Source organism: Oncorhynchus masou, chromosome 6, assembly GCF_036934945.1.
Source record: "Oncorhynchus masou masou isolate Uvic2021 chromosome 6, UVic_Omas_1.1, whole genome shotgun sequence".
In the NCBI taxonomy this organism is placed as follows: domain Eukaryota; kingdom Metazoa; phylum Chordata; class Actinopteri; order Salmoniformes; family Salmonidae; genus Oncorhynchus; species Oncorhynchus masou.
Window position 1 is genome coordinate 14,124,477 of NC_088217.1, and position 16,886 is coordinate 14,141,362.

Below are 16,886 nucleotides of genomic sequence, written 5' to 3' on the forward strand. Positions count from 1 at the left end.
GTTAATGATATGAAAAGTCACATCAATTATTAGACATTAAATACATTGGTGTCAACAAAGGGAGGAAAAAATGAATCCTTACCTTGTGATTTCCATTTTCAAACCATTTGTATTCCAGGTCTCAAAAAGACTTCCCGATCTCAAAAAAACGCTGTCTTTTGATGGGTCCAACTTGAAATGCTTGGATACAACAGCGTGAAAATAAATGGTAAGGTTATCCTTACCAGAAACATGATGCACATCAGTTGGGCTGTAAGGAGAAAACAAAACAGTATCGGTAAATATCAAGGTTCCCATAACAGACTTGAGTAAATCATGAGGGGTAGTTTGAACTAATGTTTGGTGAAGATGTACCTGTGACAGTTTAACATATTAGCAGGGCTCCAGACTAATGTTTGGTGAAGATGTACCTGTGACAGTTTAACATATTAGCAGGGCTCCAGACTAATGTTTGGTGAAGATGTACCTGTGACAGTTTAACATATTAGCAGGGCTCCAGACTAATGTTTGGTGAAGATGTACCTGTGACAGTTTAACATATTAGCAGGGCTCCAGACTAATGTTTGGTGAAGATGTACCTGTGACAGTTTAACATATTAGCAGGGCTCCAGACTAATGTTTGGTGAAGATGTACAGGGCTCCAGACTAATGTTTGGTGAAGATGTACCTGTGACAGTTTAACATATTAGCAGGGCTCCAGACTAATGTTTGGTGAAGATGTACCTGTGACAGTTTAACATATTAGCAGGGCTCCAGACTAATGTTTGGTGAAGATGTACCTGTGACAGTTTAACATATTAGCAGGGCTCCAGACTAATGTTTGGTGAAGATGTACCTGTGACAGTTTAACATATTAGCAGGGCTCCAGACTAATGTTTGGTGAAGATGTACCTGTGACAGTTTAACATATTAGCAGGGCTCCAGACTAATGGTTGGTGACGATGTACCTGTGACAGTTTAAAATATTAGCAGGGCTCCAGACTAATGGTTGGTGAAGATGTACCTGTGACAGTTTAAAATATTAGCAGGGCTCCAGAGTAATGTTTTCCCCCCTTGGTAGCACTACTTTTTCAGTTGGTAGCACTTGACCATGATTTGGTAGCACTTGACCATGATTTGGTAGCACTGCTTTTTCAGTTGGTAGCACTTGACCATGATTTGGTAGCACTGCTTTTTCAGTTGGTAGAACTTGACCTTGATTTGGTAGCACTGCTTTTTCAGTTGGTAGCACTTGACCTTGATTTGGTGGCACTCGAAAACTTTTATTGTGGCGTCACACAATAGAAAAATGTGTAATCTTATAAGGTAATTCACAATGATTAATACGAAGTGTAATAAACTACTGAGATGGTATTCAATAAATAACTTGTTACATCTAACACGTCCAAGCAAGAATGCATGATTAAGATATTTTGATATGCATCCTAATCCAGTGATTGTCATGTGATTGGGTTGACAATTAGGCTATTATTGTTATAAAATAGGCCTAAAGAATGATTTTGTGGGGTTCAATAGAGATTTGCCTTCATCTTTACCTGCACTAATATGACATATTGGCCTAATTCAATTGCTGCTAATTCACCACCTGCGGAAGTGGGAACTCTATCAAATCTATGTTTTTTTTGTTGTTGCCAAATTCCGTTTCGTTTTTCAAATCAAAAAAATTGGGGGGGTTTTGTTGTACCAGGTTTTGATTTTCATTTATTTCTAGAAATCATGCTTTTTTTGTTAGAAAAACAACAATGCTTACACCACATCAGGAGACAATTTGAGGTATTGGAAAAATGTAAGATATTTTGATTTTGGAGTGTAGTCAGGGGTGAAAGTAGATTGAATTGCTTCCCAATACGGGACCTCCTAAAGTATGTGTGCACGCGCTTGCGTGTGAGCCGAGTCCTAAAGAGTTTACATTTATCCTTTTAAAATGTATTACCTTTTATTGTGGCAGAAACACAACCATATGTTTTCATCTGATTGTCAAAAAACAATTGCCCAGCCTCCAAACAGTGGTGAATGAAAAGAGACATCTTTTATACAAAACACCAAAAAGTTTAAAGACATTTGCAAATTGTCATTAGAACAGAATGGATGTGTCCACTGCTGTCCGCAAACGTCTCAGTGTCAGCCAATCATCTCTGTCTTAGCAAAGTGTCAACGTTCTCATCAAATCACACTGCATTTTGGAGAGTAGCCTATACCAACCGTTTTCAAGTCTATTCACACGTTTCATGCCTCTATCATGCGGCAATGATAAATAATGGTGTAAAGTCTACAGTTTTCTTGACATTTTACTATAATTAATGGTGATAGCCTCATGTTTTACCGGTACTGCATGCAGCTACTATTTATTTTGTACTCGACCGTACCGCCTTACTTTCACCCCTAAGTGTACAGTAGTTACCCTTTAATTTCAGTGCACACCTAGCAAGAGGCTGTTGTTTAGCTGTGGTTTTGTAGTGCACATGTGATGATAGAGTTTGCAAGACAAATACCCACTGGATTTAAAAAAAAAATTCATGATATAATTCTGCCAGGTAGGTATTAGTCACTTTCTAGTTTTTGGGAAAGCCTTTCTCCATCTACCAGAAGACAAAAATCATGAGCATCCCTAACGGCTACAGCACACACAGATGAGACCGGGGCAGTCCCATCTCATTGCCTCGTTAGAAAGTTACAGGAAATAATAATCACGGATGCATTCAGTTCATGTCTTATTATATCAACTTGGGCAAATTCATTCATTTTCTAATTCAATACATGTAATTGATTTCCTACTACCAGCCTCTTCGTCTCTGATACTAGCTCTGTATTGATCTCAAAGCCATAATATTCATCTCGATCATTAAACAGTAAAACAGGCACCGGACAGACACTTTCATTACAGGAGTCATGAGGATAAATCACCTTACCGTTTGACCAAATCAGTCAAGTCAAAGGGTGGCCAAATGCGACTGTACTGTCACAGCCAGTAGCCCTGTATTAGACACATTCAATCTATGACAGACACTTACAATTGGGGAGGCTGTGACTGCTTTTCTGTGTTTTCGTTCTTTGTTTCTTCTTGGCTTGTGTTTGACTTATCTGTTGGGTCATCAGTTGATACTTGGGATTGGTCAACACACGGCTGTGAGTTTGCTTCATCCTTGGTACACTTGTCACTCTGGTTACTGGATGTCTGTTGTTCATTCATGACTCCAGCTTCCTTGCTCCCTTCAGGGCTCCTGGAAAGCAGGAGGTTCCCAAATGTCAAAATATTCTGAACTTCAAAACATCTAAAACAAACTACTTTCATACTTACATTGTGTTATAATATTAATTCCCCCAACAAATGTAATAGTTTAAGCATTACTTGTTCCTTACATTTCCCATGAAGTCTGTTGTCTGTGTCTATGTAAAATGTGCATTGAATAGTTTAATTTGATTTGACAAGTAACATGGTTTAATTGAATGGACCAATTTAATATATAAACTTACATTTGGGTTGGCTTTTTTTGCTTGTCCTTATTTTTGGGGGATTCCACCTGCTGGAAGTCTTCGTCATTGCTGTGGTTTGGTGGACTATCTTCCTTTGCAGGTGGGGAATCAGCAGTAGATGACTTAGAAGCATCACCACCACCATAATCACTCTGCTTCTCTGGTTCCTTATGTTTGCTTGGAAGCCTCTTGTCTTGATTCTCCACGCTTATTGATAAAAGTACAAACGTGTTTCAAAAGACGCAGTTCAATATATAAATATATATGATAAATCATAATCGAATAGAGAAATATTGATTACCTCTGCTTCCTCTTTACTGTTCTTGTCTCTGTGGTTTCTCCCATCAAAGCTTCTTTATATGACAGCTGTCTTACTGGTTGAGTTGGGACTGAGGCAGGTCCTGTGTTCTGATCTGTTGTCTCATGTGTGGATGAGGCAGTCTTCTCAGGCAAGTCTTGTTTTACTGAACTAGGTTGGGTTTGGCTTGTGTTTGACTCGTCCAGCGGTTCACTTTCATTTACCTTTGATGGACCCTCGGGTTGGTCTTCCGTGGTTGTCTGATATGGGGATGGGATAAGAGAGGTTGGAAGTTTGGAGGGTACGGTTGGAGTGGCAGTGTTCTTAGGTGGAGTTCCTGTAGGGGGAACATCAACCGCTGCACAGCTCTCACTCCCAGACGTCTCCTCTTCCTGATGTGTGTCTGTTGTCAGCTCTGTGTTGCTGAGGGAGTCTTCACTCTATGTACAAACAAAAGTGTTATAGAATTGTATTTTCAAATATAACACATTTCAGGCAAACAAAACAAATAAAAAACTGTGCATATACCCTCTATACTCTACTGGATACACACTCCACACTACTGCATATACCGTCTACACTCTACTGGATACACACTCTACAATCTATACTCTACTGGATATACACTCCACACTCTACTGGATACACACTCTACAATCTATACTCTACTGGATATACACTCCACAGTACTACATATACCCTCTACACTCTACTGGATACACACTCTATACTGTATACTCTACTGCATACACACTCCACACTACTGCATATACCCTCTACACTCTACTGGATACACACTCTACAATTTATACTCTACTGGATATACACTCCACACTACTGCATATACCCTCTACACTCTACTGGATACACACTCTACAATCTATACTCTACTGCATACACACTCCACACTACTGCATATACCCTCTACACTCTACTGGATATACACTCTATATTCTACTGCATATACACTCTATACTATACTGCATATACACTCTATCCTACTGCATATACACTCTACTCTACTACATATACACTACTACTGGATACTACACACTCCACACTACTGCATATACACTCTACACTCTACTGGATACACACTCTACACTATACTCTACTGCATACACACTCCACACTACTGCATATACCCTACACTCTACTATACTCAACCCTACAATGCATATACACTCTAAATAATGCATACACTACTGAATATACACCCTATAATCTACTGGATATACACTCTACAATCTATACTCGACTGCATATACACTCTAATCTACTGCATATAAACTCTATACTCTATACTGTACTGAATATACACTCTATACTGTACTGAATATACACTCTATACTGTACTGAATATACACTCTATACTGTACTGGATATACACTCTATAATCTACTGAAAGTATACTCACTCAACTGAATATACACTATATACTCGAATGCATATACGCTCTATACTCTATTAGAGGTCAACTTAATCTGGCCGATTACTAGGGCCGATTTCAAGTTTTCATAACAATCGGAAATCGGTATTTTTGGGCGCCAATTTTTTAGATATATATTTTTAGACCTTTATTTAACTAGGCAAGTCAGAACATATTCTTATTTTCAATGACGGCCTAGGAACGGTGGTTTAACTGCCTTGTTCAGGGGCAGAACGACAGATTCTCACCTTGTCAGCTCGGGGGACTCAATCTTGCAACCTTACAGTTAACTAGTCCAATGCTCTAACCACCTGCGTCTCATTGCACTCCACGAGGAGACTGCCTGTTACGCGAATGCAGTAAAAGCCAAGGTAAGTTGCTAGCTAGCATTAAACGTATCTTATAAAAAACAATCAATCAATCATAATCACTAGTTATAACTATACATGGTTGATGATATTACTAATTTATCTAGCGTGTCCTGCGTTGCATATAATCGATGCAACACTGGGGGATGATTTAACAAAAGTGCATTTGCAAAAAAAGCACAATCGTTGCACGACTGTACCTAACCATAAACACCAATGCCTTTCTTAAAATCAATACACCGAAGTATATTTTACGTAATTATGACATAACATTGAAGGTTGTGCAATGTAACAAGAATATTTAGACTTAGGGATGCTACCCGTTAGATAAAATACTGAACGGTTCCGTATTTCACTGAAATAATAAACATTTTGTTTTCGAAATGATAGTTTCCGGATTCGACCATATAAATGACCAAAGGCTCGTATTTCTGTGTGTTATTATGTTATAATTAAGTCTATGATTTGATCTAGCAGTCTGACTGAGCGATGGTAGGCAGGAGCAGGCTCGTAAGCATTCATTCACACAGCACTTTCGTGCGTTTTGCCAGCAGCTCTTCACAAGCAGAGCTGTTTATGACTTCAAGCCTATCAGCCTAATGGCTGGTGTAACCGATGTAAAATGGCTAGCTAGTTAGCTGGGTGCGCGCTAATAGCGTTTCTAAACGTCACTCCTGAGACTTGGAGTAGTTATTCCCCTTGCTCTGCAAGGGCCGCAGCTTTTGTGGAGCGATGGGTAACGCTGCTTCGAGTGTGGCTGTTGTAGATGTGTTCCTGGTTCGAGCCCAGGTAGGGGCGAGGAGAGGGACGGAAGCTATACTGTTACACTGGAAATAATATAGTGCCTATAAGAACATCCAATAGTCAAATGTACAGTGCCTTGTGAAAATATTCGGCCCCCTTGAACTTTGCGACCTTTTGCCACATTTCAGGCTTCAAACATAAAGATATAAAACTGTATTTTTTTGTGAAGAATCAACAACAAGTGGGACACAATCATGAAGTGGAACGACATTTATTGGATATTTCAAACTTTTTTAAGAAATCAAAATCTGAAAAATTGGGCGTGCAAAATTATTCAGCCCCTTTACTTTCAGTGCAGCAAACTCTCTCCGGAAGTTCAGTGAGGATCTCTGAATGATCCAATGTTGACCTAAATGACTAATGATGATAAATACAATCCACCTGTGTGTAATCAAGTCTCCGTATAAATGCACCTGCACTGTGATAGTCTCAGAGGTCCGTTAAAAGCGCAGAGAGCATCATGAAGAACAAGGAACACACCAGGCAGGTCCGAGATACTGTTGTGAAGAAGTTTAAAGCATTTGGATACAAAAAGATTTCCCAAGCTTTAAACATCCCAAGGAGCACTGTGCAAGCGATAATATTGAAATGGAAGGAGTATCAGACCACTGCAAATCTACCAATACCTGGCCATCCCTCTAAACTTTCAGCTCATACAAGGAGAAGACTGATCAGAGATGCAGCCAAGAGGCCCATGATCACTCTGGATGAACTGCAGAGATCTACAGCTGAGGTGGGAGACTCTGTCCATAGGACAACAATCAGTCGTATATTGCACAAATCTGGCCTTTATGGAAGAGTGGCAAGAAGAAAGCCATTTCTTAAAGATATCCATAAAAAGTGTCTTCGCCACAAGCCACCTGGGCTACACACCAAACATGTGGAAGCAGGTGCTCTGGTCAGATGAAACCAAAATTTAACTTTTTGGCAACAATGCAAAACGTTATGTTTGGCGTAAAAGCAACACAGCTCATCACCCTGAACATACCATACCCACTGTCAAACATGGTGGTGGCAGCATCATGGTTTGGGCCTGCTTTTCTTCAGCAGGGACAGGGAAGATGGTTAAAATTGATGGGAAGATGGATGGAGCCAAATACAGGACCATTCTGGAAGAAAACATGATGGAGTCTGCAAAAGACCTGAGACTGGGACAGAGATTTGTCTTCCAACAAGACAATGATGAAAAACATAAAGCAAAATCTACAATGGAATGGTTCAAAAATAAACATATCCAGGTGTTAGAATGGCCAAGTCAAACTCCAGACCTGAATCCAATCGAGAATCTGTGGAAAGAACTGAAAACTGCTGTTCACAAATGCTCTCCATCCAACCTCACTGAGCTATGTTTTGCAAGGAGGAATGGGAAAAAAATTCAGTCTCTCGATGTGCAAAACTGATAGAGACATACCCCAAGCGACTTACAGCTGTAATTGCAGCAAAAGGTGGCGCTACAAAGTATTTACTTAAGGGGGCTGAATAATTTTGCACACCCAATTTTTCAGTTTTTGATTTGTTAAAAAAGTTTGAAATATCCAATAAATGTCGTTCCACTTCATGATTGTGTCCCACTTGTTGTTGATTCTTCACAAAAAAATACAGTTTTATATCTTTATGTTTGAAGCCTGAAATGTGGCAAAAGGACACAAAGTTCAAGGGGGCCGAATACTTTCGCAAGGCACAGTATGTATGTATACTTATTCCATCCCTTTACTTAGATTTGTGTGTATTAGGTAGTTGTAGAATTGTTAAGATTACTTGTTAGATATTACTGCACTGTCTGAACTAGAAGCACAAGCATTTCGCAACACTCGCAATAACATCTGCTAACCATGTCCGAATACTTTCGCAAGGCACTGTATATGAAATACAAATGGTATAGAGAGAAATAGTCCTATAAATACTATATTAACTACAACCTAAAACCGCTTACCTTGGAATATTGAAGTCTCATGTTAAAAGGAACCACCAACTTTCATATGTTCTCATGTTCTGAGCAAGGAACTCAAACGTTAGCTTTTTTACATGGCACATATTGCACATTTACTTCTCCAACACATTGTTTTTGAATAATTTAAACCAAACTGAACAGGTTTCATTATTTATTTGAGGCTAAATAGATTTTTATTGATGTGATATATTAAGTTAAAATAAGTGTTCATTCAGTATTGTTGTAATTGTCATTATTACAAATAAAATAAAATAAAATCGTCCGATTATTCGGTATCGGCGTTTTTTGGTCCTCCAATAATCGTTATCGGCGTTGAAAAATCATAATCGGTTGACCTCTATACTCCACTGCATACACACTCTATACGGTATACTCTACTAAATATACACTCTACAATTTACTGGATATACACTCTATACTCTACTGAATATACACTCTATACTCTACTGAATATACACACTATACTCTACTGAATATACACACTATACTCTACTATACTCTACTGGATATACAATATATACTCTATACTCTACTGAATATACACTCTATACTCTACTGAATATACACTCTACTGGATATACACTCTATACTCTACTGAATATACACACTATACTCTACTGGATATACACTCTATACTCTGCTGAATATACACTATAAACTCTATACTCTACTGAATATACACTCTATACTCTACTGAATATACACTCTATAATCAATACTCTACTGAATATACACACTCTACTCTACTGCATATACATTGTAAACTATATACTCTACCGAATATACATTCTATACATTCTATACTCTATACTCTACTGTATACACACCCTATTCTCAATACTCTACTGAATATACACTACACTATCTATACACTACAGCATATGCACTCTACTCTACTGCATATACATTGTAAACTATATACTCTACTGAATATACATTCTATACTCTATACTCTACTGTATACACACCCTATTCTCAATACTGAATATACACTACACTATCTATACTCTACTGCATATACACTCTATAATCTACTGGATATACACTATATATTCTACTACATACACACTCTATATTGTATACTCTACTGCATATACACTCTATATTCTACTGCATACACACTCTATACTTTACTGCATATACATTCTATTCTCCACTGGATATACAATCTATACTCCATTGCATACACACTCAACACTACACTGCATATACACTCTATACTCTACTGGGTATACACTCTATAATCTACTGAAAGTATACTGTATACTCTACTGCATACACACTCTTATACTCAATACTCAACTGAATATACACTCATTACTCTACTGAATATACACTCTATACTCTACTGAATATACACTCTATACTCCACACACTACTACACATACACTCTATATTCTACTGCATACACACTCTATACTCTATACTCTACTGAATATACACTCTATACTCTACTGAATATACACTCATTACTATACTGAATATACACTCTATATTCTACTGCATACACACTCTATACTCTACTGCACATACACTCTATACTGTATACTCTACTGAATATACACTCTATACTCCACTGAATATACACTCATTACTATACTGAATATACACTCTATATTCTACTGCATACACACTCTATACTCTACTGAATATACACTCTATACACTACTGGATATACACTATATAATCTACTGCATACAAACTCTATACTCAATACTCTACAGAATACACACCACACTATCTATACTCTACAGCATATACATTCTATACTCTACTGGATAAACACTCTACAATCTATACTCCACTGCATACACACTCTATACTCTACTGCATATACACTATATACTGTATACTCTACTGAATATACACTCTATACTCTACTGGATATACACTCCATAATTTACTGCATACAAACTCTATACTCAATACTCTACAGAATACACACCACACTATCTATACTCTACTGCCTATACACTCTACTCTACTGCATATACATTCTATAGTCTATTGCATATACATTCTACAGTCTACTGGATATACACTCTACAATCTATACTCCACTGCATTCACACTCTATACTCTATACTCCACTGCATATACACTCTATACTCTACTGGGTATACACTCTATAATCTACTGAAAGTATACTCTACACTCTACTGCATACACACTCAATACTCAACTGAATATACACTCATTACTCTACTGCATATACACTATATACTCTACTGCATATTCCCTCTATACAATACTGGATATACACTCTACACTCTACTGCATACACACTCTATACTCAATATTCAACTGAATACACACTCATTACTCTACTGAATATACACTGTATACTCTACTGAATATACACTCTATATTCCAAACACTACTGCATATACACTCTATATTCTACTGCATACACACTCAATACTCCACGGCATATACACTATATACTGTATACTCTACTGAATATACACTCTATACTCTACTGGATATACATTCTATAATCTACTGCATACAAAATCTATACTCAATACTCTACAGAATACACACTACACTATCTATACTCTATGGCATATACACTCTACACCCTACTGAATATACACTCTATACTCTACTGCATACACACTCTATACTCTACTGAATATACATTCTAGTCTACTGAATATACACTCTATACTCTACTGGATAAACACTCTATACTCTACTGGATAAACACTCTATACTCTACAGCAAATACACTCTATACTCTGTATTCTACTGCATATACACTCTATACTCTATACTCAAATACATATACACTATATATTCTACTGCACATACACTATACTCTACTGCATATACACTTTATACTATACTGCATATACACTCTATACTCCACCGCATATACACTCTATGCTCTATACTCCAATACATATACAATCTATATTCTACTGCACATACACTCCATATTCTACTGCATATACACTCTACAATCTATACTATACTGCATATACAATCTATACTCGACTGCATACACACTCTACTCTACTGCATATACATTGTAAACTCTATACTCTACTGCATATACATTCTATACTCTATACTCTACTGTATACACACTCTATAATCAATACTCCACTGAATATACACTACACTATCTACACTCTACTGCATATACACCATACTCTACTGCAAATACACTCTATACTCTACTGCATAGACACTCTATTCTCAATACTCTACTGAATATACACTACACTATCTATACTCTACTGCATATACACTATATACTCTCCTGGATATACACTCTATACTCTACTGCATATACACTCTATACTCTACTGGATATACACTCTATACTGTATAATCAACTACATACACACTCTATATTGTATACTCTACTGCATATACACTCTATATTCTACTGCATACACACTCTATACTTTACTGCATATACATTCTATTCTCTACTGGATATACAATCTACAATCTATACTCCACTGCATACACACTCTACTCTACTGCATATACATTGTAAACTCTATACTCTACTGCATATACATTCTATACTCTATACTCTACTGTATACACTCTATACTCAATACTCCACTGAATATACACTACACTATCTACACTCTACTGGGTATACACTCTATAATCTACTGAAAGTATACTCTACACTCTACTGCATACACACTCAATACTCAACTGAATATACACTCATTACTCTACTGCATATACACTCTATACTCTACTACTGCATATACACTATAATCTACTGCATATACACTCTATAATCTACTGCATACAAACTATATACTCAATACTCTACAGAATACAAACTACACTATCTATACTCTACGGCATATACAATCTATACTCCACTGCATATACACTCTATACTCTACTGGGTATACACTTTATAATCTACTGAAAGTATACTCTACACTCTACTGCATACACACTCTATACTCAACTGAATATACACTCATTACTCTACTGCATATACACTATATACTCTACTGCATATCCACTCTATACTCTACTCCATATACACTCTATACAATACTGGATATACACTCTATACTTTACTACATACAGTATATACTCTATACTCTACTGCATATACATTCTATACTCTACTGAATATACACTCTATACTCCAAACACTACTGCATATACACTCTACATTCTACTACATACACACTCTACACTCTACTGCATATACACTCTATACTGTATACTCTACTGAATATAAACTCTATACTCTACTGGATATACTCTATAATCTACTGCATACAAACTCTATACTCAATACTCTACAGAATACACACTACACTATCTATACTCTACTGCATATACATTCTATACTCTACTGGATATACACTCTACAATCTATACTCCACTGCATACACACTCTATACTCTATAATCCCCTGCATATACACTCTATACTCTACTGAATATACACTCAATACTCTACTGAATATACACTCTATACTCCACACACTACTGCATATACTGTCTATACTCTACTGGATAAACACTCTATACTCTACAGCAAATACACTCTATACTCTATATTCTACTGCATATACACTTTATACTCTACCGCATATACACTCCAATACATATACACTATATATTCTACTGCACATACACTATACTATACTGCATATACACTCTATACTATACTGCATATACACTCTATACTCTACTGCATATACACTATACTCTACTGTATACACTCTATACTCAATACTCCACTGAATATACACTACACTATCTACACTCTACTGGGTATACACTCTATAATCTACTGAAAGTATACTCTACACTCTACTGCATACACACTCAATACTCAACTGAATATACACTCATTACTCTACTGCATATACACTCTATACTCTACTGCATATACACTATAATCTACTGCATATACACTCTATAATCTACTGCATACAAACTATATACTCAATACTCTACAGAATACAAACTACACTATCTATACTCTACGGCATATACAATCTATACTCCACTGCATATACACTCTATACTCTACTGGGTATACACTTTATAATCTACTGAAAGTATACTCTACACTCTACTGCATACACACTCTATACTAAACTGAATATACACTCATTACTCTACTGCATATACACTATATACTCTACTGCATATCCACTCTATACTCTACTCCATATACACTCTATACAATACTGGATATACACTCTATACTTTACTACATACAGTATATACTCTATACTCTACTGCATATACATTCTATACTCTACTGAATATACACTCTATACTCCAAACACTACTGCATATACACTCTACATTCTACTACATACACACTCTACACTCTACTGCATATACACTCTATACTGTATACTCTACTGAATATAAACTCTATACTCTACTGGATATACTCTATAATCTACTGCATACAAACTCTATACTCAATACTCTACAGAATACACACTACACTATCTATACTCTACTGCATATACATTCTATACTCTACTGGATATACACTCTACAATCTATACTCCACTGCATACACACTCTATACTCTATAATCCCCTGCATATACACTCTATACTCTACTGAATATACACTCAATACTCTACTGAATATACACTCTATACTCCACACACTACTGCATATACTGTCTATACTCTACTGGATAAACACTCTATACTCTACAGCAAATACACTCTATACTCTATATTCTACTGCATATACACTTTATACTCTACCGCATATACACTCTATACTCCAATACATATACACTATATATTCTACTGCACATACACTATACTATACTGCATATACACTCTATACTATACTGCATATACACTCTATACTCTACCGCATATACACTCTATACTCTACTGCATATACACTCTATACTCTATACTCCGATACATATACAATCTATATTCTACTGCACATACACTCTATATTCTACTGCATATACACTCTATACTCTATACTATACTGCATATACACTCTATACTATACTGGATATACACTCTATACTATACTGGATATACACTCTATACTCTACTGGATATACACTCTATACTCTATACTCCGATACATATACAATCTATATTCTACTGCATATACACTCTATACTCTATACTCTACTGCATATACACTCTATACTCTACTGCATATACATTCTATACTCTATAATCTACTGGATATTTGGCACATTTTGTTGTTGTTGTAATGCAACACGTATTACATTTTCAACATATACAATTGTGATACAGGCACCTTTTTCTTGACCTTGCCCGTTGGATCATCCCTGGAGTGTTTTAGAGGTGTGTCAGTTTTGTTCGCGGACAATGTCAGTGGCTCATTCTCATGCTGAGGCTCTGCTTCACTGACCGCAGAGGTGTAATGCTCTGCAGTGGTTACCTGGAGGTTACCTGACATTGAAGACACATTGATTTGGTGAACTTCATGATACGAACATTCAAGCTGTCTTGCATTTAAATGTTTGGATTTATTTCCTATTGGACAATTCCATATATTATGCATAGGGCCATGGTTTTTCTTGGTCAGGTCACATAATCAGTTTAAACTCCTGGTCCAAGGCAGGGCCGCACTAATCAAATCTGGGGCCCTAGGATAGATCACGTTAGAGGGTCCCCTCTTGGCTGTAGAGAGAAACTTTTGTAGTTTTAAAGTTGATTTCCTGTAATTCTACACATTTGTCCATGGCTTATGCCGTGTTCTTATGTTATCTGAGTGACTCAAACATTATAACAAAATCAGTGGGGGCCCCTGGATGTAGGGTCCCTGGGCATGTGCCCTTTGTGCCCAGTGGGTAATATAGCCATGGTCCGAAGCATGCATATCACTGGCCCTATATACATGCATGCTGTAGACCTGTAGGATATGCAGTTGGCATTTTACTAGGATACAATTGTAGTTTATCAAGATTAAGTGAACTTTGTATTTCCTGTGTAATAAAACAGTTGTGCTGTAACTAGCCTACTGTGGGGTGGGGTGCAGTTGCACATCTTGAATGGTTAAATATTCCTGAATGACATCCAAATATTATGATTATGAATACATAAATCATGTAAAGATGGTCAAACAAATGACAAATAATAGATATTGATTCATGATTATTAATATTTCAAAATAAATCATATATAAATAATATATTACCTGAGGTGCAAACTTGGGATTGGACAGGTAACTTAAATCCACAGTCACAGCAGAATTTAAAAGATTCTGCCAGCATGTGACCACAAGCAGGGCACTTCTTCATGATGAACCCTATCTGTTTGAAATAATAAACATGATCACTATGACAAACCATTATCATATAACATGCAGCAGGTAGCCTATATGCTAAGAGTTCTTGGCCAGTAACCGAAAGGTCACTGGTTTCAATTCATCAGCCGGCAAGATAGAAAAATCTGCCGTTCTGCCCTTGAACAAGGCAGCTAACCCCCAACAACAACGCTGATGATGTAGACATCGATTAATTCAGCCCCCCGCACCTCTCTGACTCAAAGGGGTTGGGTTAAATGCGAAAGGTACTAGGTATCCCTTTTCCCCCAGCAGTCAGATAAACATTCTTTCACTTTCAATTACTCCTCATTCAGAAAGTTATGGTAAGGCTAAGATTTTTTGGGGGGCCGCTATTTTTCAGATGTTGCCCTACCGGAGTTACACAGTGTTGTTGACACTCACATCCACGAGCTACTTGCTATGGGCGTCACTGTTATTAGCTTCAAGACTGACATTTGGACCAGCGATGTCAGTCTCATGAGCATTATGAATGAGTCTGACAGTACAGTGGGTTGACGAGGATTTTGAGAAGAAACAGGGTTTATGTGACATGTTACATACACAGCTGGACAAGATGGAAACAGACACAGTAACAGTGGGCACCGAGGAAGAGAGGCCACGGACAGACAGAGCTGAAACTTCAATGCTTGACATGTATGATGAAATCCTGGTTGAGACTGAACAAATGAACAACGAAACAGCACAGCAAGTAAGTGAAAGAAATAGGTTTTGATTAAGTTTTACTGGTAATGGGAACGTACACTGCCATGGTTTTTGAAAGAAAAACACTTTATTTTCCGTTAAAATAACATCAAATTGATCCGAAATACAGCGTAGACATTGTTAATGTTGTAAATTAATATTGTAGCTGGAAAGGCAGATTTATTATGGAATATCTACATAGGCGTAAAGAGGCCCATTATCATCAACCATCACTCCTGTGTTCCAATGGCACGTTGTGTTAGCTAATCCAAGTTTAGCATTTTAAAAGGCTAATTGATCACTAGAAAACACTTTTGCAATTATGTTAGCACAGCTGAAAACTGCTGTACTGATTAAAGAAGAATAAAACTGGCCTTCTTTAGACTAGTTGAGTATCTGGAGCATCAGCATTTGTGAGTTTGATTAGAGGCTCAAAATGGCTAGAAACAAATAACTTTCTTCTGAAACTCGTCAGTCTCTTATTGTTCTGAGAAATGAAGGCTATTCGATGTGAGAAACTGCCAAGAAACTGAAGATCTCGTACAACGCTGTGTACTACTCCCTT

The 16,886-nt window shown here is 37.0% G+C and overlaps 1 protein-coding gene across 1 annotated transcript in view; it reads right to left on the reverse strand.

Moving 5' to 3' along the window:
* The window catches only part of LOC135541386 (E3 ubiquitin-protein ligase rnf213-alpha-like), a 70,602-nt gene that overhangs the window by 51,336 nt on the left and 2,380 nt on the right, over positions 1–16,886 (reverse strand). Inside the window, 6 exon segments of the mRNA XM_064967592.1 lie at positions 83–250; positions 3,012–3,221; positions 3,475–3,681; positions 3,776–4,212; positions 14,588–14,742; positions 15,491–15,605. Coding sequence (XP_064823664.1) covers positions 83–250; positions 3,012–3,221; positions 3,475–3,681; positions 3,776–4,212; positions 14,588–14,742; positions 15,491–15,593 — 1,280 coding nt within the window. The 5' untranslated portion in view covers positions 15,594–15,605.